The following is a 21,755-nucleotide window of genomic DNA, read 5'->3' as shown; positions in this document are numbered from 1 at the left end:
GCATTGTATATTGCCTCAAACCCAGTTTTTCATGAGAGGACCAAATATATTGATATAGATTGTCATTTTGTCAGAGAGAAGATTGAATCAGGCGGCATTGTCACAAGCTTTGTCAATTCTATAATGATCAATTGACAGATGTTTTTACAAAATCACTATGAGGTCCTAGAATCAACTATATACGTGACAAGCTTGATGTATTTGACTTACATGCTTCAGGTTGAGGGAGAGTGTTGATATTTAATAATTATTGTAAATATACTCTAGAATGTAGCATATTTCATAGCACATATTCCTTTTGTAATCAATGCTTTTAATTGTAGAATCGACTATATAATAGAATGTTCGTGATGCTTTTAAACACACGGTTTTCACCATATGCCTATTGTACTCTTGATCTTTTTTCTCATTTAACAGTTATTTATGTTAAAATGGACTAAAGTGTACAACCTCCATTCATTTTTAAGTGTCTTTTGACATTGAATTTAACGTTCTTATTTAACTGTCGTTTTGGTATTAATGGTACAATTTATCAATTACTCTTATTTTTTTTCAATAAAATTAATTAATGCTATATATTTGGATTTTTTTTTAAATTTTTACATAACATATTAATTTATTGTTCTTTTTTGTACATAATATATTAAATTTATTGGAAAGAGAAAGTGTGTGCAAAAATATAAGAATTTATTGCTTGATTAAAATGAAGGTATAATAGAAAAATAATGTGCAAAAATACACTTCGTTAATTTGGTGTTACTATTCTAAAAAGACACTTAAAAATGAACGGAGGGAGTATGTGCTCGGGAGTGGATTGTCTCCCGTGAACAATCCATCCAATCAAATCATGGCCTTTCAATAAAAAAAATTAAAAAATATAAAAAAGAAAAGATGATCTAATGGTTGTCACTGAAACTAGAGAGAATCCGGTGGACAATGCACCGGAGGGAATCCTTTCCCATTTTAACATAAGAGGGAATGAGATTGTAATTTTAGCTTATTTCCAGAGAGATGGGTGTAATTTATTCTATATAAAAGGATCTAAACAAATTTATAGAATCCAACAAATTTAAAAAAGGGGATGTCTTAAGCTTAGGTTGTTCTTTTTTGGGTCAGTAGACTATAAATTTATCTCGAGATAAATAAAAGGGAGATTCTGGGTTCGAACCTTGACCCTACATATAAAATGCAATAAATAAAATGGTTAGATCATCAAACCTTTCAATAATTTTAACTTCCAAAAACTTCTTTCCGTAAACACCTCTATAGTAAAGAGAATTTAGGGCCTATTTGGATTAACTTATATTTGAGTTTATGCAATATAAATTATGTTTTATGCTATTTTATAAGTTCACACTAGTAAAAATTGTTTTTTTATAAACTATTTTATCATAAGCTACCTTGACAAACTTATAATAATACATAAAAATTGCATATGTTGTTTGCATAAGTTTAAAAATAAACTAATCCAAACAGACCCTTAATAAGCAATTGAAACGTTTGGATAACAATTTGTAGCTTTCACAAACTCAAGAATTTCAATTGCTGACATCAACACATTAATTTGGCTAACACATTTGCCATATCTAAAGCTTTTAAAAAATATTGTTTGGAATAGCTTCTCATTCTAAGAAGATGAGGAAAAAAAAAGCTAGGCCAAACAGGCTCATACTTGTGATTCAATAAAGCTAAAATGCAGATCTGAGGTGACACCAATAGATCCCATAAAACTACGGAAGGTAAAGCGCTGTGGAAGAAGAATAAGTGATAAAAAATTGAGAGAAACACACGTGAGAGGAACATGAATAAACATGTGTCATAGGAAAAGAAATATATATAAAATAGGCAAGTTGCCTGTTACACTAATTTTTGAGAGATTTCAGCATTTCACTTCAAATTTTTTAAGATACATATATGCATTGATGCAATGATGCTTCACCATGCAAACATGGACACTGTGTGTTTCCCATTAGGGTTGTTAGCTTCTGTTTCCACTGGTGAAGACGGTCCATTGATGCATTGCTCTTCAAAACCTACGACAGGATCAGCATATAACCGGAAACAAGGCACCCTACACAAACATGTCCTAGCATGGATTAGTTTCTCAAATGTTAATAGTTACTCCCAATCAAAACCCTTAATTTTAATATTAATCAATGGCTATGATTAATAACTAATAATACTTATGGTTAAGTTTTTTTACTCGCGCCTGCAACAAACAAAAAAACCACACCTGCAACAATGAACATGGACTTTTACTCCTTCCAATCTCCCATTGATACCAACCAATATACCTTCAGTTGCAGGGAGTGTTTTAACAAACTTAATTTAAATGTTTTCTTACCTATATGTGTAAGAGGTTAAGGAATTTATCAACACGTATGTGCAACATGTATGTGTAAGCCGGTGCAGTGCATTTTCATAAGCGTACAATAACCTAATGATAGGGATTATTAGTAATTGATCATAACCATTAATTAATAATAAAATCAAGGGTCATGATTTGGAGTAACTTAAAAGAGTTCCTCTTCGAGTCAATTGATCCCTCCTCATTTTAAAAATATCAAAATTGATGTAATATTTCTATAAAATACTCATCTGTCTTAAAGTAAGTGTCACATCCTCACTTATGAGTTTTTTTGTTCAAAATTATTTGTCTCTTTAGAACTCAAGACAACGTTTCTTATTTTTTTCAAATAAATTCGATATGGATCCTCGGCTGCATACTCCTCTGCAGCCTCCTCTGCTGCACCATTCACATTCGTTGGATTAATCTGATGGTAGCGGTTAAACACCAAGCAAAATAAAATAAATGTAGAAAAAGAATACGCATACGGCATCACACAGCTATGTAACAGCGGCGAGTTTGAGTATGTTGATGACTCCAAATTTCCCCCCTCAGTTTAGTATTGTAGTTTATTATTATGCAAATTTTGTAGCTTAACGACATGTATATGATAGAAACCTTAGGTTTAATCTCTCTGTTGATTGTGCTTCAATTTTTCCCCCAATTTTTGATCATCTTATAATCTATTTGATAGCCACTTTCACAAACGTGATATCGAAAAATTAAGATCTAAGAAAAAGTCGGAATCAGCATTCAGCCAACAATCAAAATCATAATAATTATTATTTTCCACAATCCAAACACTCCTTTAGGTTTAATGTTAATTTTTGTCATTTATCTCAACCTTTGGATGAATCATACGGCCTAGAACGTTGCAGCAGAAACAGCTGACAGAGAAAATTGCTGCCTGCCGAGGATCCAAATTGAAATAAATTACCCTTATTTACTCATTGCATTTTAATAGCTGTAAAAAAAAATTGCATTTTAATAAACACTTATTTTATTAGTGGTAAAGGGTTGAGATGGTAACCAAAAAAAAGGATCGAGACATCGAAGAAGTTTAAGAAAAGGTTCACATTTCAATCCCCGACTTTTAACATTTCCTCCTCCCCCTCTAACAATATACTAATAACTAACATTTGCCTATAGAAAAAAAAAATCAACACAGCTAATAATTTCCTTAAAAAGTGTGACAAATTCAAAAAGGACACCTATTGTGAGATGGAGGAAGCATTTGTTAATTTTATATGTGAAAAACCGTAAAAAATTAGCAGGACACTTGTTGCAAATTTTGATGTCTAAATATGTTAAAAAAATTATGTCTAAATAATATAATTTTATTTTATATGCAAAAATATGTCAATTATTTTTACCGTGCTTGTTGTAAGTTGTATGTACTTATATTCACAGAAACAGATTTTTATGTCCTAATATCATAAAATTTTTTCGTAAAAAAAAAAATTAAAAAATTTTAAAACTCATTTTTGAAATACCAACATTCATTAATATACTATTTTTTAAAATATTAATTATTTTATATGCAAAAAGATACCGATTATTTGCACCATCTTGTTGCATTCAGCATTTTATGTACTTATTATATCTACATACACCCTATGGTTCTTATTATAAGAAAAAATTTACTTTTTAGAATGTTGGATATATCTGGTCCATATTATTGACTAGATACATCCAAAATTCTATGAATCTAAAAAGTAAAATTCTTCTTATAATAAGGACCGGAGGGAGTAATAAGGAAGGGTGTGTTGGGAGTTGGTGAAAAAAATAAAAGCCAATGAAATGGGTTGGCTCTCAATCCTCTGGCGTGAATGAGATTGGGAGAAGAAAGAAACCGTAGTGAATCTGAAGGAGATTTAAGGATTTCGGGTTTAACATATATTTTTAATTTAATTTATTGTTTTAATAATAAAAATAGTTTTTAATAAGATTTATTGAATTTTGTTAAAAAAGATTTAGTGAAATTAAAATAAATTATAATGCCACTTAGAATTGTTTTATTCAAGTGGCATATGTCTGTCATGTCATAAGTATCTTTGCTACGTCATCAAAATTGAATCCAAAATAGAGTTGGGGGACCAAAAGTAAAAAAATTTGAAATAAGGGGCCAAAAATCTAATTTATAAAACAGGAGTACCAAAACTCCAATAAAATTGAAAATAAGGTGACCAAAACTGCATTTAAGCCTACTCGTTTGGATTGACTTATTTTTTAGCTTATGTGAAACAACTTATGCATAAAAATGAGTTTTAATGTTTTATTTTATATATGTTTGTGAAGATAGTATATGAAAAAACAACTTATAAAAATATAATTTTCGTTAGTTAGAACTTATGAATCGACATAAAAGCTTATTTATTTACATAAACTACTTTTCATAAGCTGGAAAATAAGTTGATACAAATGGGCCTAAGTTTAGTGAAGTGAAGGTAAATTAGAGAGTTTTGGAATATTTTAGTTTTTTTATATGTAGTAGTAGTAGTAGATATAGACAACATTGAGTCCTAGTAGTATTTAAATTCTTCTCTTAATTTTCATTAAGATTGCAACTGCAAAATAGTTCATTGCACATTCTTACCTGCTTGACTTCACAATTTCACCGTCTATTGTTGTTTCCTCATAAAAACTGGTGCCTGCAACGAAAAATGATACTTACTATCAACTCAAGGTTTTTTATACAAGATATGGATCATTGTGAACAAACAAGCACAATAGAGATTATGCACTGCAGAATTTATAACTAATATATAGGGTAATTACGAAGCAATGCAAAAATAGTTTGCTAGAATTAAGTAAATGTGTCAATATTTCCTAAATTGTACAATTTTCTAAACCCAAGAACAAGCTGTACTTAGGATGCCACAAAGATGAACATACAAATACACCACATCCCTAAAGAACAAAAGGAGTAGTGAACTCCAACAACCCCCGAAACTACCACACCCTGCACCAGGCAAACCAACACAACTAAAAGACACTAAACACTACCCCACTACACCGAAAAACCAGAAAAACAATTACAATCAACTCTGATACAAACCGAAAACAAGATCCAAAAAGGAATACCCTGAAACACAAGTCGAGGAAAACAGTAGCCACAAAAATAATTAAAATAAAAACACTGCCGACAGGAGGAGAAAAACCAACACCAACAGATAAATAAGCTCTAGGGCCAGACAGCACACAAAAAAGCTAAATTCCGATAGTTATGACAGATTTTATAAAAGGAAACGTGGGAAGAAGGATACAACTAATCATACCATTATAGGAATGTTTCCTTATTCGGTGAGGAAAGGGAAAATAGATCTGGATCTGATTGATTAAATAGGAAAAGGTTCCTGCCATTGTTTTTAGGCAATTATTTTAGTAGTCACTCTACTTGGGAGATTCTAGGTGTCTCGAACTACCTAGCCTATCTTTACATTTTCTGCATTTTATCATTCTATTTCTACTGTAATTTCAGCCATAGAATCACCTTGATTCTATGAGATATTCAATATAACATTTTATTCTGTTCTATATTTTACTACTTGATCAATGTTTAATCGTAATCGAGATCGAGTCCTATCAATTGGTATCCAGAGCTTTGGTTACAACTCAAAATCCAATCACCGAATGGAGAAACGTGTTGATGCGTTAGAACAAAGGATGAGCAAAGCTGAAGTTGCAGTTGAGCAGCTTCGTCAATTGGTTCTTGAACAACAATCACGACCGCCACCAGTCACGGTGGAGCAGATTCGCGAGCTCATTCTAGAACAACGGGATCGTTGTAATCGTCGTCGGGGGCGACCACGGGAAAGGGTGCACCACTATGACGAAGAAGAGGAATGGAGCGATAATAGCACGTGGTCGTGGGACTCACGATCTCAACCACCGCAAACTGATGGTGGTAACGATATATTCTACGACCGCAAAGAAGAAATTCACCTCAACAAATCTGAGTTTCAGCCGAAAACAGAAGTGAATGTATCTGAAACTGGTGTGAAGGTTGCGACAGAAAAGATGAGTGTGATGCAGAAAACAGAGCAAGTGGTTGCTCTGGAACCACCGACCAAGCCACCACCAAAACTGTCGGGACTGCTATCAGAACAACCATCGGACACGTTAGAGCCGCCATACTGCGACTCAGTTGCTACGATTCCACCGCAAGCAAAATCACCGGATCCGAATCTGCTCATCGTGGTTGGAGTAATTCACAAAACGTGGAACCCAGGGATTTCGGTACATCCACGATCAGAGGAATCACTGTGGAAGGAGATAATGGACGAATCACCATGGAAACAACCATTGAGAAACCCGACTCAGCTGAAGGAGAGTTTACGAAGGAGGCATGTGGATTGTTCTCATATCACAATCATACCACCACCCAAGCCACCGGACGCCGAATTGCCACCAACCGCCGTCGGGACGCCGTTAGTTGAGACCGCCGTCGTCGAAGACTTTCCTTGGTTGAAGGAATTTGCGAATCTGAGGAGAGGCCAAGGGGCAAAGTCGGAAATATGCAAGTTGGGCATATTCCTAAAATCAAGGGGCCAGATGTACAAATCTTTGCAATCCATTTTGCACAGTAGTAGTGTAACGACCCAAATTTATTATTCACTATTTAAGTGTTTAATTATTTGGTGATGTGGTTTTTAAGTAAGATAGTAACTTTAAGTTATTTATCGAGAGTTTTAGTTAACGCACGAGTTAGTGAGAGTTAACGCGAGTTGGGCCAAGCCAATTGGGCTTGAGGCCCAATGGGCCTTATGGACTTGTGAGGGGCGCCATATGGCCAAGGGGAAGAGAGGAAACATTTCATTTTTCTTGTTCTTGTGAGAGTTTAGAGAGAAGGGAGAGCTCAAGGAGCTAGGGCAAGAGCTTAGAGGAGGGATTCGAGGAGCAATCGTGGAGCTTTCGTCGATCCAAGGTAAGAGAGTAGATTTCATATTCGTGGGTGACTCGAGGAAGGGGAGAATGTCGATTTCTCCTCACCCGAACTTCCTCCACCCCATTTTCGTTTTAGTTGTGAATGGATTTTCTTAATGGAAATCGATTCTAAGGTTCATAACATGTTTAACATGCTCTTATCATGATGTATGAACGAATTTAATGGTTAAAAACGAAGTTTATGATTGATTAAACTCAAGAACTTTGTGTTCTTGAGTGTTTTGAGTAAAAGTGTTAAATCTCTACTTTTTCTTAGTAAAAATGGTAGATCGGTGAAATGAACCGTCCTTTTGTGTTTAGATATGCTTGTTATGCTTGAATATGAACTTATTTGGGGTTTATAACATGAAAAATGGGATTTTTGGGTGAATTGGTGTGGAAAACGCAGGTTTTGAACTGTCCTGACAGGAGGCGTTCGCTAGGCCTTCGCTTAGCGAACGTGTGGCGAACAGCTCGCCACAGCTTCGCTACAGCTTCGCCACGAGCAGGTGATCCTCTGGTGAGCTTCGCTAAGCCTTCGCTTAGCGAACAGCTTCGCTAAGCCTTCGCTTAGCGAACAGCACTGTGACAGCAACTTTTTGATAGTTGTTTTAAGTGCAGTTAGGCACTTGTAACATGGATTTAAGGTATCCTAACATGCAATTAGGTGTTTATAACCATGATTAATTGTATTGTGATGATAGTTGTTGATTATATGTGTGGAATATAATTGTTGTTGATTGTGTTGATGATGTTTGTTAAAATGTCAAAGAAGTATATTAAGGTGTTAATCAACTTAATAAAGAAGGATATTAGAGTATGTTATTCTAATAAAGAAGTATATCGAATTATGTTATTCGATAAAGACGGATATTAAGGTATTGATTATCTTAATAAAGACGGACGTTGGATAGTGTTCCACGTTATTGTTGATGGGCTATATGCCAAAATTGTTGATGAATATATTCATGAGTTTTGAGTGCATGCATCATGAATATTTAGGGATATTGGCTTGTCCAATAAAGAAGGATATCGAACTATATTTGTTTGATAAAGAAGGATATCAGAGGTGAAATACCCTGATAAAGACGATGGTACCACATGCATTAGAGGTGTCTAGAGGACATAACATGAATGTGAAGCATTAGATTGCATTAGGGATTATGTGTGCATTTTATAATAAATGATGTTTGACACATACTTGGTAAATGTTGATTGTTAATCCGTATGTGAGGAGCAGAGTCCGTCATGACTATAAAATGAACAACGCAGGGTCCGTCATGACCATAATCTGAACAATGTATTTGTTGATGTTTTGGTATTGTACGAGACGACGTGAAACTATATGTTTGGTGTATTTTGTGAATGATTGATTAGGTGATAAATGAAGTATATGCATGATATATGAATATGCATGAATGATAGTGACGTATATGTATGATGTATGATTACGCATGTTTTATGAAGAAGTGTTTAAGTACCCTTTACTTACACTTATATTTTGAGTATGTTGTCTAACTCTCTTTTATGTGTTATGTGCTGGATCGTTGGGGGTCCAGATTTACAGGTTTTGTGGTATTCGATGTCGAGTCGTCGGTAAAGCTCTGCTCTGATTGTGACACGGGAAAAGGGGTTTTATATGTATATAGAGTCTCCATATCTAGGTTGTTTTGTATAGCTAATAAGTACATTAGTTGATTTAACATTTGTATAAACAAGTATTCTTACTAATTAACTACATTAGTATTATTTTGGTAGAGGAGTGTAATACTCGAACCGATATTCAATAAATTAAATGTGATTTTCCGTTGCGTATTTTGAAAAAGATTTTACTAAGATAGAAATATATAAATAATGGTATTGGGTGTTACAATTGGTATCAGAGCCCCGTTGTCTTCGGACTGTGTGGGTTATGTGTCGATCAGAGCAGGTCTGTGCAGTCAGACCAAGTGAGTATTGTGTGTCAGTCGCGTTTGTTTAACAAATTTGTCGTGTTTGTTTTGTGAAATCACTTATGTTGTTCATTTAGGAACTATGAGTGATGTGAATTGGATTAGATTATCCATTCTTCTTGTGAGTAGATGTGTGAGTATTATACTTCTATGTTTATAATAGTTGTATATGCTTAGTGTTTAACCTTTGTGTAGTTTAAACTTGGTTGATTGATGCTTATTTGCTAATTGTTGATGATCCGGCATGATGTAAAACTGCATGTGATGATCCGGCATGATGTAAAACTGCATGTGACGATCCGGCATGATATAAAACTGCATGTGGTAATGATTTGAAATAATTTTAAAAACTAATATTATTTCTTGAAGATTTTGGTGAAAATATAGAGTTATTTTCTTTGAGTAAGTGAAAAATTTAATTTTCAAAATGGTGAGAAGATTAGGATATTAATGTGTCCTTGTATGTGTTTGTTATATGTTTGTTTATAACATGTGCTAGATGATTACTAGGCGTTTGAATTGCTATGCGTTTTATGAGTAAAAACATGAAGATCTCATAATTCTATGTTGTGATTGTTGATGCATGATTCTAATTGTGCTTTCAAGTCTATAATGATGTTATATGCTTGATGTTTTGGATTTTGTGGATTAGTGAGTCGAGAAAACGAGAGTTTAGTGAGCGTAAGTTCAAAACCGTAGCAGAGCACCCAGATTTTTGGATGTGCTCGCTCGGCGAAGAATGAACCTCGCTGAGTCTCGCTAAGTCTTGCTATATCCTGTGAATGTTTGTGACTTGTCTCGCCGGGAGCTCGCTAGCTTTTGCTAAGTGAGGGAGCCAGACAAGAAATTTATTTTGTTGATGTCTTGTTCTGAGTTGATTGAATGTGAGTATGAATTATTGCTATGCAATGTTCATTTTTCTTGTGTTGTTTTGATTTCCTAACTTTGAGAAGTGAGGGAAGTATAGGTTACTGGGATGCTTGCATGATTTTGTGTAAGTGTTTAGGTATCGTGGGTTAGGTTTTGTCCCTTGTATGCGACATGCGTGTAAACGATGTCGATACTAGTTTCTTCTTAGGAAGAATATGTTTAGAGACGATAGAACCGTTAGGTGTGAGCACCGGAAGTTCTAGTGGAAGAGTACGAGTGAGTTTGAGATAAGTGGGGGAGAAGGTTATATCCCTCCGAGATGTTTCGAACGTGAGAAGATGAGATGAGTAGAAATGCTCTTGAAGTGGAATATTCAGGAATTGGCGACGTTGTTCGAAGTGGAATGAATGGGCGCAACAAGTTGTGAGAAACTACTAGAAGGGAAGTTGTCAGACCAAGTGTTACGCTGTGGGGCGTTAGTGAGATTGGTTAAGTGAGATGAAGGGTATTCGGAATGATTGGAGATCGTGTGTTGCACTAAAAGTATGGAGGCGTGTTTTGTGGACCAAAGTTGAAGAACCTGTTTGATCGAAAGGAGTCGAATATGAAGAAGAGGGAGTGATTAAGATTCTTGGGAGGTGATGATTTTGAAGTAAGTTGTCATCCAAGTGGATCGGATGTTGTAGCGGATTCTTGAGTAAGAAGTTTTACGTGAGTCGTGCATTTGGTAGTAGGTTGAATTGGTTGAACAATTTGGAGTTCTAAGTCTAGTGTGTGAAGTAATTTTCATAAGAGATGTGAAGATTAGTGAACCGTTGGTGTTCATTAATCGATGAAGGGAAGTAGGCTTTAAGGTAGACGAGAATGGAATTGAGAAATATCATAATAGGATTGGTATGTTTGTTGAATCGTTGGAAGTAAGGATTGTATGAGTAGTCGAGTTTATTCGAAGATGGAAGTAGGATAACGATTCGAAAGATTTTGTGAGAGGCTTGTCGAAGAAAGGGTAATTGGATTTGGATAATAACCGGACAATTGGTGTCACATGTTGAATGAGAACGTAGAGTCTTGGAGGTTGAGATGAAGCTAAGTGAGTAGTAACGTCTTAGAATGATTGGAAATAAGAAAGTTAGCTGTTGAAGAACGTGCAGAGAATGAGTATATGAGGTCATGTTGGAAGTGACTTGTGTTAGGTGAGAGTTTGCGAAAAGGATTACCGCACATGTGAGTAGATGTTGTGTTTGAGCACATATAGTAAGAGGTTGAAGGTGATGCCTAAAGTAAGTGTCGGAGAGCATTTGGTAGTGCCCACAAGATAAGAGTGAGTAAGTATTTGCTAAGGAATTTGGATTCATGGAATGGAAGAGTCGGTAGAGACTAGTTTTGTTAGATGCATCGTGGATGTTGATATAGTATGGTCTCATCGTGGACGACGGAATGAGAGTGATTCGAGGAATAAACTTGAGATGTATTTTGGACGAGAATTTTGGAAATTTTCTAGAGATGTCATATTGGGAGTAGACAAGGAGTCGCTAGTAAGAATACTAAGACAAAGAGTTGATATTGGAAGACCTTGTACCTTATATTAGAATTTAATGGATAGAGTTAGATCGTATGACGAGTATTTGAAGCCTTGTGGATTTAAATTCAAGAGTTTGATTTTGGGTATCGAATGTACTAAGGAGGAGTTTAAAGATAGCTATCCATAGAGAGATGTTGATTGGTAGAAGTCAGAGGTGAATAAGAATTCGATGAGTGAATAAACGAAGAAGAGTATACTTGTTGCAATGCAAGATGATGAGGAACATGGATAGATGGATTATGGGCAAATTGAAGATGTCGTTTGGAATCAACGAGATAGAGGTTATGATTGTTTGGAGAACCAATTTTAGGCAGTGGCCTAATTTGGAAGTAGCGAATTACTAAAAGATTAAGAAGTGGTATTGGAAATTGTTTGTGTTAAGGAATGCAAAGGTTGGTTAAGAGATTACTTGGGAACAGAGTAGTCGTATTGGATTCGACTCAATGTGAGAAAAGGAATTTGACGGTTAGAGACGGTAGTTTTTAGCATATGTCAATGAAGTTTGAGAATGTTGGTCATCAAGTGATTGTTGGAATTGAATTATCGAGTGATATGTTGGAATAAGATTCGAATATGAATAAGTGATGTAACACGGTTAAGTGATTCATGAGGGAATCAAAGATTTATGAGGAGTATGGAGTTGTGGAAGTATTCCACGGAAGTATCTTTCGGAGAGTTCGATTGGTTGTACCTATTTTAGGGTAACGTTGTGAGGTCGTAGAATGTGAGTCTATGGATGTTTCGTGCGGAGTGGACATTTTAGCGGTTTGATAAGAATGGTTTATGCCGATATCATGATTGTTGACTATCTATCGACAAATTGAGGAACTGGCCGTCCTTGATCTCTTGTTGATAAATGGACAAAAATTGTGTTGGATGGGATAAACTAATTTTGTCAAACTTAGTATGTGTAGCGTTTTGAGCGTTTCGTTGGAGGCTCGGATACAGGAGTTATCCGGAGTTGTTTTAGTCGCGTAATTTTCGAGGGCGAAAATCTTCTAAGTAGGGGAGAGTTGTAACGACCCAAATTTATTATTCACTATTTAAGTGTTTAATTATTTGGTGATGTGGTTTTTAAGTAAGATAGTAACTTTAAGTTATTTATCGAGAGTTTTAGTTAACGCACGAGTTAGTGAGAGTTAACGCGAGTTGGGCCAAGCCAATTGGGCTTGAGGCCCAATGGGCCTTATGGACTTGTGAGGGGCGCCATATGGCCAAGGGGAAGAGAGGAAACATTTCATTTTTCTTGTTCTTGTGAGAGTTTAGAGATAAGGGAGAGCTCAAGGAGCTAGGGCAAGAGCTTAGAGGAGGGATTCGAGGAGCAATCGTGGAGCTTTCGTCGATCCAAGGTAAGAGAGTAGATTTCATATTCGTGGGTGACTCGAGGAAGGGGAGAATGTCGATTTCTCCTCACCCGAACTTCCTCCACCCCATTTTCGTTTTAGTTGTGAATGGATTTTCTTAATGGAAATCGATTCTAAGGTTCATAACATGTTTAACATGCTCTTATCATGATGTATGAACGAATTTAATGGTTAAAAACGAAGTTTATGATTGATTAAACTCAAGAACTTTGTGTTCTTGAGTGTTTTGAGTAAAAGTGTTAAATCTCTACTTTTTCGTAGTAAAAATGGTAGATCGGTGAAATGAACCGTCCTTTTGTGTTTAGATATGCTTGTTATGCTTGAATATGAACTTATTTGGGGTTTATAACATGAAAAATGGGATTTTTGGGTGAATTGGTGTGGAAAACGCAGGTTTTGAACTGTCCTGACAAGAGGCGTTCGCTAGGCCTTCGCTTAGCGAACGTGTGGCGAACAGCTCGCCACAGCTTCGCTACAGCTTCGCCACGAGCAGGTGATCCTCTGGTGAGCTTCGCTAAGCCTTCACTAAGCCTTCGCTTAGCGAACAGCTTCGCTAAGCCTTCGCTTAGCGAACAGCACTGTGACAGCAACTTTTTGATAGTTGTTTTAAGTGCAATTAGGCACTTCTAACATGGATTTAAGGTATCCTAACATGCAATTAGGTGTTTATAACCATGATTAATTGTATTGTGATGATAGTTGTTGATTATATGTGTGGAATATAATTGTTGTTGATTGTGTTGATGATGTTTGTTAAAATGTCAAAGAAGTATATTAAGGTGTTAATCAACTTAATAAAGAAGGATATTAGAGTATGTTATTCTAATAAAGAAGTATATCGAATTATGTTATTCGATAAAGACGGATATTAAGGTATTGATTATCTTAATAAAGACGGACGTTGGATAGTGTTCCACGTTATTGTTGATGGGCTATATGCCAAAATTGTTGATGAATATATTCATGAGTTTTGAGTGCATGCATCATGAATATTTAGGGATATTGGTTTGTCCAATAAAGAAGGATATCGAACTATATTTGTTTGATAAAGAAGGATATCAGAGGTGAAATACCCTGATAAAGACGATGGTACCACATGCATTAGAGGTGTCTAGAGGACATAACATGAATGTGAAGCATTAGATTGCATTAGGGATTATGTGTGCATTTTATAATAAATGATGTTTGACACATACTTGGTAAATGTTGATTGTTAATCCGTATGTGAGGAGCTGAGTCCGTCATGACTATAAAATGAACAACGCAGGGTCCGTCATGACCATAATCTGAACAATGTATTTGTTGATGTTTTGGTATTGTACGAGACGACGTGAAACTATATGTTTGGTGTATTTTGTGAATGATTGATTAGGTGATAAATGAAGTATATGCATGATATATGAATATGCATGAATGATAGTGACGTATATGTATGATGTATGATTATGCATGTTTTATGAAGAAGTGTTTAAGTACCCTTTACTTACACTTATATTTTGAGTATGTTGTCTAACTCTCTTTTATGTGTTATGTGCTGGATCGTTGGGGTCCAGATTTACAGGTTTTGTGGTATTCGATGTCGAGTCGTCGGTGAAGCTCTGCTCTGATTGTGACACGGGAAAAGGGGTTTTATATGTATATAGAGTCTCCATATCTAGGTTGTTTTGTATAGCTAATAAGTACATTAGTTGATTTAACATTTGTATAAACAAGTATTCTTACTAATTAACTACATTAGTATTATTTTGGTAGATGAGTGTAATACTCGAACCGATATTCAATAAATTAAATGTGATTTTCCGTTGCGTATTTTGAAAAAGATTTTACTAAGATAGAAATATATAAATAATGGGTTTGGGTGTTACAAGTAGCATCTTGTTACACGTGTTCTCAGCAGGTCAGCACACATCCCATCTTCTCTCCCATGTGCCACTTAGTGGACACCCTTTATCATCTGTTATGTGACATGGTTACAAATTGCAAGGAGACTTTGGTCAATTTTTTAACCTTGTGGGTCAGACCCAAGATAATTTTTGTTTGAATTTGAAGAAAGTAGTAATATGGGTTGGCATAAAGTTATTGGGCTTTAAAAACAATCGGGCCATAAGGAAGGATGATGGGAATTTGAAGCTTAGAAGGAAGGATTACTTTTCAACTCCACATCCTGGAAAAAAATTGTTTTCTTCTAGAGAACAATTATCTAAAATAAATGCAGAGGAAACTTCTTTATTATTCAAGTTCATGGCAAAGGTTAGTAACCTTGATCATTTTTCAAAACCTCAATTAGCAGCTACTAAGAAAAATTACAATTTTATGATAAATCCCACCAATGGTCCATGTGAACTATCAACTAATGCTTTGATGAGTCATGGTGCTCTCATAATTTTTGAGGAATTAGTGGAAAGGTCCCCGAACACTGAAACATTACTGAGAGGTGAGAAAGTACTTATGTTCATTAATAAGGAGAGTAGAGAAAGGATCATGAATAGGAGAAATTTTTTCCATGTAGCTCTTGCATCAAAAAATAGAAGAATGGAAATTATGAAGCTTGACTTAGACTGGCCTGTGGTTATTATGTTAAGTTTTGTAACTGGTTTGGCTTACTGTGAAGATAAAAACATTGAGATGGAGGCAAACCTAGCAACAGATGCACTTTTCAGCGTACCTTCATATATTCAAGACATTGCAGCAAGGGTTCTAACATCTCTTGGCTTTAACTTTGATAATTCTTATTTGATTCGTGAAGGGGAATGTAGTTTTCTTTCCACCAGTATGGAATCAACAGCAACTATATGTGACAACAACAAGCTTTTGAGATGAATTGGATGTTTCCTTCTCTTATTTACCTAAAATTATATCAAGTTACAATAACATGATTTTTTGTGAGGAGGATACAGTAAATGACTATGGGGTTGTCAAGTTCTGGGGAAATGCAGACAAAGCAATATTTGATGTTTTAAATGAGTTTTCTCTCGTTACTATATTCAATATATTTGATATATTGGAAGATGTTTTTGTGAGTGCTTTGATTGAGATGAATTGGAAGTGTGGGCATGATTCATGGATACACAAGGTCTTGGTTCCATTTATGACAGTTTCGTATAACCTTCACTTTATGAAGGAAATGATAGCAGTGTACAAAAGGAATGGAGACTATAAGTTTGGTTTTGAAATGGTGTCCAACTACACAATAGTTTTGATCAGACCATGGGACCCAGGGAAAGTCAATGTTTTTATGGCTAAAGTTACTTGTTTGAATGAAGTTTGTCGACTGGATGATGAGCCTGAAGAAGCCATGGTAATTAGAAGGAATGAACAAGGGGAGGTTGAGGTTTTAGTAAAAGGGAGGAGACTACATACCTTTCAGAATTCATGAGAACCGGTAGTTGAAGAGCACAAAGAGTTCTCAGGATTCCTCCTTGAGGACAAGGAGAATTTTGAAGGGGGAGGTATTGATAGTTATGACAGATTTTATAAAAGGAAACGTGGGAAGAAGGATACAACTAATCATACCATTATAGGAATGTTTCCTTATTCGGTGAGGGAAGGGAAAATAGATCTGGATCTGATTGATTAAATAGGAGAAGGTTCCTGCCATTGTTTTTAGGCAATTATTTTAGTAGTCACTCTACTTGGGAGATTCTAGGTGTCTCGAACTACCTAGCCTATCTTTACATTTTCTGCATTTTATCATTCTATTTCTACTGTAATTTCAGCCATAGAATCACCTTGATTCTATGAGATATTCAATATAACATTTTATTCTGTTCTATATTTTACTACTTGATCAATGTTTAATCGTAATCGAGATCGAGTCCTATCAAATTCCAAAACTGAAAAACCCCACGGCAGATAAAGAAACAGCAGACAGCACAAAACCAATCACAGCACAATCCCTACCTTTCCAAACAAAGGCAGGGATTCCCCGACCACTCATAGAAAAGACACGGAGACAATTTTAATCTGCTCAAACACTATCTCCAAGAAAAAGCCTTTATCTCACCCACCAGCTCCATCCTTCACCCCATTAGCAAAAATAATATCACTTCTAGCCTTCCAAATAATCCTTCACCCCATTAGCAACCACTTGAACACTTCATATACACACCTTGGAACAAATCTCGCAATAAAGGTCAGGCTTCTCCACAGATTATGAAACACCTTTTCCTCCATACTAGCCAATCTAACATCATTCACTACCCTCCCAGCCAGCAAGGAGTACTCAGATTTAACCGTGAAAAAGCCTCCACTTTCTGGACGCCAATCCCACATATCTTCCTCCAACAGATCAACCCCATCCAACAGCTCCAATGGCCTAACAATTAACCCTCCCTCTCACTCAAACAACCTCCCATGCCAGATAAAATTCCACCTCCACTCTCCTCCATCCAACACTCTCAACTCCTGCACCACCTTTCTAACCAAACAAACAAAGGAGGAAATTGTTCACATAGAAGAATTACCTATCCACCGATCAAACCGAAATTTAGTGAATCCTGCATTACCCACCTTTCTAACAATTCCGCTTATGAATCAATTGTTTTTTTGCCCCTACCTCTACACTTATTGCAGGGAAAATGACGACAAAGAACATATGCAAATTTATATAAATAGTACTTATATTTGATAATACTCCCTCCGTCCCTTTTTATAAGACCTAGTTTAATAAAAAGTTTGTCCCTTTTTATAAGACCCTTTTGCAATTATCAATGATATTAATTATTATTTTTCCAAACTTACCCTTATTTACTTTACATAGTTTTTTGAATAGTATTAAATTCTTTTTTGTTTGATACAAAGCACTACAATTAATTGTAAGGGTAAACATGGAAAATCAATAATTTGTCAATCAATTTAATACTAAAACCCACTTTCTTAACACCCGTGTTTTGTCAAACTAGCTCATATAAAAAGGGACGGAGGGAGTATAAAGATAAATACTAGTAGGTAATTCTACTCTGGACCTAACAGAAAAACCATTCTCATTCCTTCCTCTCAAACCCTAAACCATATTCTTAAATACTACTTAGGAAATATTATTGAAGAATATCTTTACTAAAAGATATTATTTATTACTAATAAAATATACTTATTTCTAAGGAGATATTGTTGAATAATATCTATTCAAGAATATATTTTATAATATCTATTACTTAGCCACCTATAATTACTTAAGCACCTCATATTGGGTCCTAACATCCACGCAATCCATTTGCTATTAAAATCAAATCTTCCAAATATACACTCTTGAAAACCCCCATTGCCCCGAGTGATAAGCTTTCTCTTATTACCATCAAACTTCTTGATCACCACTTCAATCTATGACAAAGAGAACGGAGATGTTAAACCATTGTTCTCTTCTACCGAAAGCCTTGGAAAATCCACCCCAATTAGTAGTCGACACATGATTGTCACAAAAAAACTTCCACTGCCTCTCTAATCTGAACTGAGCTTTGGATCCACTTATCTCCCACTTTAAGAGTTTTTCTTAGCTCATGCTTTCACATCCAGTAAAAAACATAGAATTTGAATCCCCTTCACAAAGCCAACTCGATATTGATCTTTGAAAAATAATAGCTTCTTTACCCCTCCAAAGCTTCCATAACTCCCCAAATTGCACCCTTCTATGCTCCGCCTCTTGTGTTCTCTTCATCATTAAATCAAGGAATCTATCATACCCATGACAAATCTAGCACGAAAAGTAGGCATTTATATTGTGTATAGAGTTCTCTGTAGTGTGTATCGATTTAAATGACTATTGTTGCGTACCTCCATTAAGGCTTTTGCCAGAGAAATATTTGGCCAACAAACGATGAGTGTATTCATTCTCATATTTTGTGAACCTCTCAATGCACTGTGGGCTGTCCAGGTGACTGTAAAAAGAATAAAATGGTAAATCATCATAATCTAGAGAAATAACTTACAGCAAAGAATACTTCCCACAAAAATTTAAATTAAATTTCCATATCTTAAAATACAAGGCACATATTTTTAATGCCATAAAAATAAAGGGAAAAAAGAATTAAATCCAACAATAGAAATTTGATCAGAGAAATTTGATCATTTGTGCATATTGGACAAACTATTCACTTGTACCTAACAACAAAGTAACATGACTAAGGAGTTCAGAAGAACAGCTGAATTCATCCAAAGAAATCCATGTGAGATTTTACTCCGTGCACCATGACATACTGAAATGGCACTAGTTTTCCTCAGCTATTTTAGTGGAATTAGAACATATAACCAAGAAATTAACATTTGTGGTTATTGGCTACAAACAAACAATCAATGAAGAATTAAAGGGATGGGTCGGATCCTTCCTTCAATCTTGCAGTGACAAGAGCTTTATCGCACCAGATTTCCCTTTTAAATTGTTAAAAAAAGAATGATGGTTTACAATAAGAATTCCATTCAATAAAGATAAAGAAATTCATCCAGTGACAGTTCCAACAAAGGGTTGCACTTTGGAACATCATCAATATCTGAAAAAGTGGCTTCAAGGTCTTATACCATTGATCACATTTATTCTCACACGGTCTACAAAATAGGAAAAAAATGACTAGTTAATCCTAGATGAGACTGAATGAAAGAAACTGGAAATTTACCAGTAAGTGTGTGGAGTAGCAGCAGGGGAGTATCATTACTTACACAAGGAATTTTGCTATATATCAGTTAGAAATTGGAAATTTACCAGTAAGCGTGAAGGCCATACTGTGCATACCAAGGGCTATTTACCAGTAAGAAACCGGAAATTTACCAGTAAGAGGGCTATTAGATCATAAAACACTAAATTGATGATAGGAAAACAGCCAGCCAAGACAAAGTAATTACAGCCTAAACACACAAAACAATTTGCAGCTTAGGCCGCCGCTCGCCATTGTCCACCGAGTCGCTGGTTCTATGTTGTTTTAAAAAAAAATATAAAGGATTGTGCTCATTTGTACACGAAACGATTTGGACCTGTTGAATTGATCCAACGGCAGGCATGTTTGCGGTAGAAATTGCGGCAGATAACTTGCTGCCGAGGATCCAAATCCCAACCCAAATAGGATATTTTCTTTGAGACGGAGGGAGTATCTAGAGAGAAGACCACACTAATAATGTGGAGTAACAACAGGGGATTACATCCCTGTAACTAACTCCCTAATTACAAGAGACTTGGTTAACAACTATTAATCATCATTAACCAAGTCTTTATCATCACTAGCTTGTAGTAACATTTACTTAAAATCACATAAATTTTTCACATCCAAAGAGAAACTAGAAACTTGGCTTCGTAGCTCCCGTGAAACCGCGGCAGAAGCATGGCTGGACACGAGTTTTGTGTCTCATGCAAAACCAAACACATGTTTAATCCCATCCCCAAACAAATAGCAGTTTTTACTCTTTTATCGAACATCCAACTAAACAACCAATTAATACCAAATCACATAACCTAGCTTTGAGTTAAAAAAAAAAAGACCTAAAAGATACAGACCCATCAACAGTTTTTTATTTTTTTGAACAACAAACAATGTATAATATATTAATAAATAAATAAAAAATCGGATTGAAACAAAGTACAAGCTGTGCTCAACCCACCCGAGTCGGATAAACACATATAGTACTATTACTATACCAATCCAAATACAATTATAGAAACGTCATGAACAAAGTATAACAATTATAGCATATCCATCAACAGTGTGTGATTTGAGGCATACCCATTATCTTCCTAATTTTAAATCATCATCACTTGTAAATAAATTAACAAAGTATAAACAAATCATCACTTACAAAACAACAATAATAATGTTTCCGAAAGGGGAAATCACCATAAATTAAGAAACTTGGAATTTCTAACAACTTTTTGATACACATAAATAAATAACATTTTCAGTTGAATATCTCTGTGAAACATTGAGAAAAGGAACTTACTCGAGTCCATCGTTAAGGTCAGGTTTTTTTTCATCAGAAAAGAAAACCCCATTTTTGATAGCATCACCTTCCACCTTTACCTGTAAAAACCCAATAAATCATCAGCAAAGAACAGAAGAGAGAAGAAGAGAGAAGAAGAAGGAGGAGGAGGAAACGAGAGAAAGGTGAAGTAAGTCACCTCCTTCTTTGGGGACTGACGGGTGGTGTTTGCCGATTCGGCGGCAGAGAGAGCGGTGCTCGCCATGTTGTTGATGTTTCGTTTCTCTTCTATCCGCTAAGCTAATTATGAAGTACTAAAAGTCATCTCAATAAAATGGTTCAAAATAGTTTTTTTTTTTTTTAATTAAAAATTATTAGTCGTCAGAATATTACAAATTTACAATGTTACCATAGTTTTTTTTTTCCCGGGAATGTTAGACCTCCAATTTCTGAATCATTAGCTCAATTAGCTTAACCAGTTGAGCAATTTATCCCACTCCAAAATGGTTCAAAATAGTAATAGTAACAAGGGTGAAATTGAACCGGTTTGGATTGATTTTTGGTGATTCCGATGTCCGAACCAATGATCTCTTGATAGGTTCGGTGTTGTACGGTTTTTGGTATTTTTCAAAAATGTAACCGAATCAAACTAATTGGTTTAGTTCGGTTTCGTTCGAATACTTTAACCGGTTTGCAACACTTTTTTTTTTTTAAGTATATGCATAAGTATAATAAAAGAGTGAAATGTCTGAGAGTGTTTTTAAGTTAGGGTTCGAGAGAAATGCAATAGCCATTTTTATTTTATTTTTGACAATAAG

The 21,755-nt window shown here is 35.3% G+C and overlaps 1 protein-coding gene across 2 annotated transcripts; it reads right to left on the bottom strand.

The window, feature by feature from the left end:
- Positions 1-1,814: 1,814 nt before the first annotated feature.
- LOC123916723 lies at positions 1,815-21,260 on the bottom strand. Of its 2 annotated transcripts, none has more exons than XM_045968237.1 (5): positions 21,137-21,260; positions 20,959-21,038; positions 18,811-18,914; positions 4,944-4,998; positions 1,815-2,071 (listed from the first exon to the last, which is right to left on the bottom strand). In XM_045968237.1, the coding sequence occupies exons 1-5, from the start codon at positions 21,200-21,202 to the stop codon at positions 1,936-1,938; spliced, it is 441 nt and encodes a 146-aa protein (XP_045824193.1). In that variant the 5' UTR covers positions 21,203-21,260; the 3' UTR covers positions 1,815-1,935. The 2 variants fall into 2 exon arrangements, with proteins under 2 accessions (XP_045824193.1, XP_045824194.1); XM_045968238.1 differs by lacking the exon at positions 1,815-2,071 and adding an exon at positions 2,113-2,437 and having other exon boundaries at positions 21,137-21,246.
- Between the last annotated feature and the right edge of the window lie 495 nt (positions 21,261-21,755).

Source organism: Trifolium pratense, linkage group LG3 (genome assembly GCF_020283565.1).
Source record: "Trifolium pratense cultivar HEN17-A07 linkage group LG3, ARS_RC_1.1, whole genome shotgun sequence".
NCBI lineage: Eukaryota > Viridiplantae > Streptophyta > Magnoliopsida > Fabales > Fabaceae > Trifolium > Trifolium pratense.
This window is presented reverse-complemented; position numbering and strand designations above follow the sequence as displayed.

What these genes read in the sequence shown, in the direction of transcription:
- LOC123916723 (XM_045968237.1), bottom strand. Translation starts at nt 21,202, where the DNA reads ATGGCGAGCACCGCTCTCTCTGCCGCCGAATCGGCAAACACCACCCGT. An exon ending in GACCTTAACGATGGACTCGA is followed by an intron (nt 18,915 to 20,958) that starts GTAAGTTCCTTT and finishes TTCTTTTTACAG; the next exon opens with TCACCTGGACAGCCCACAGT. An exon ending in TGGCAAAAGCCTTAATGGAG is followed by an intron (nt 4,999 to 18,810) that starts GTACGCAACAAT and finishes TTTTCGTTGCAG; the next exon opens with GCACCAGTTTTTATGAGGAA.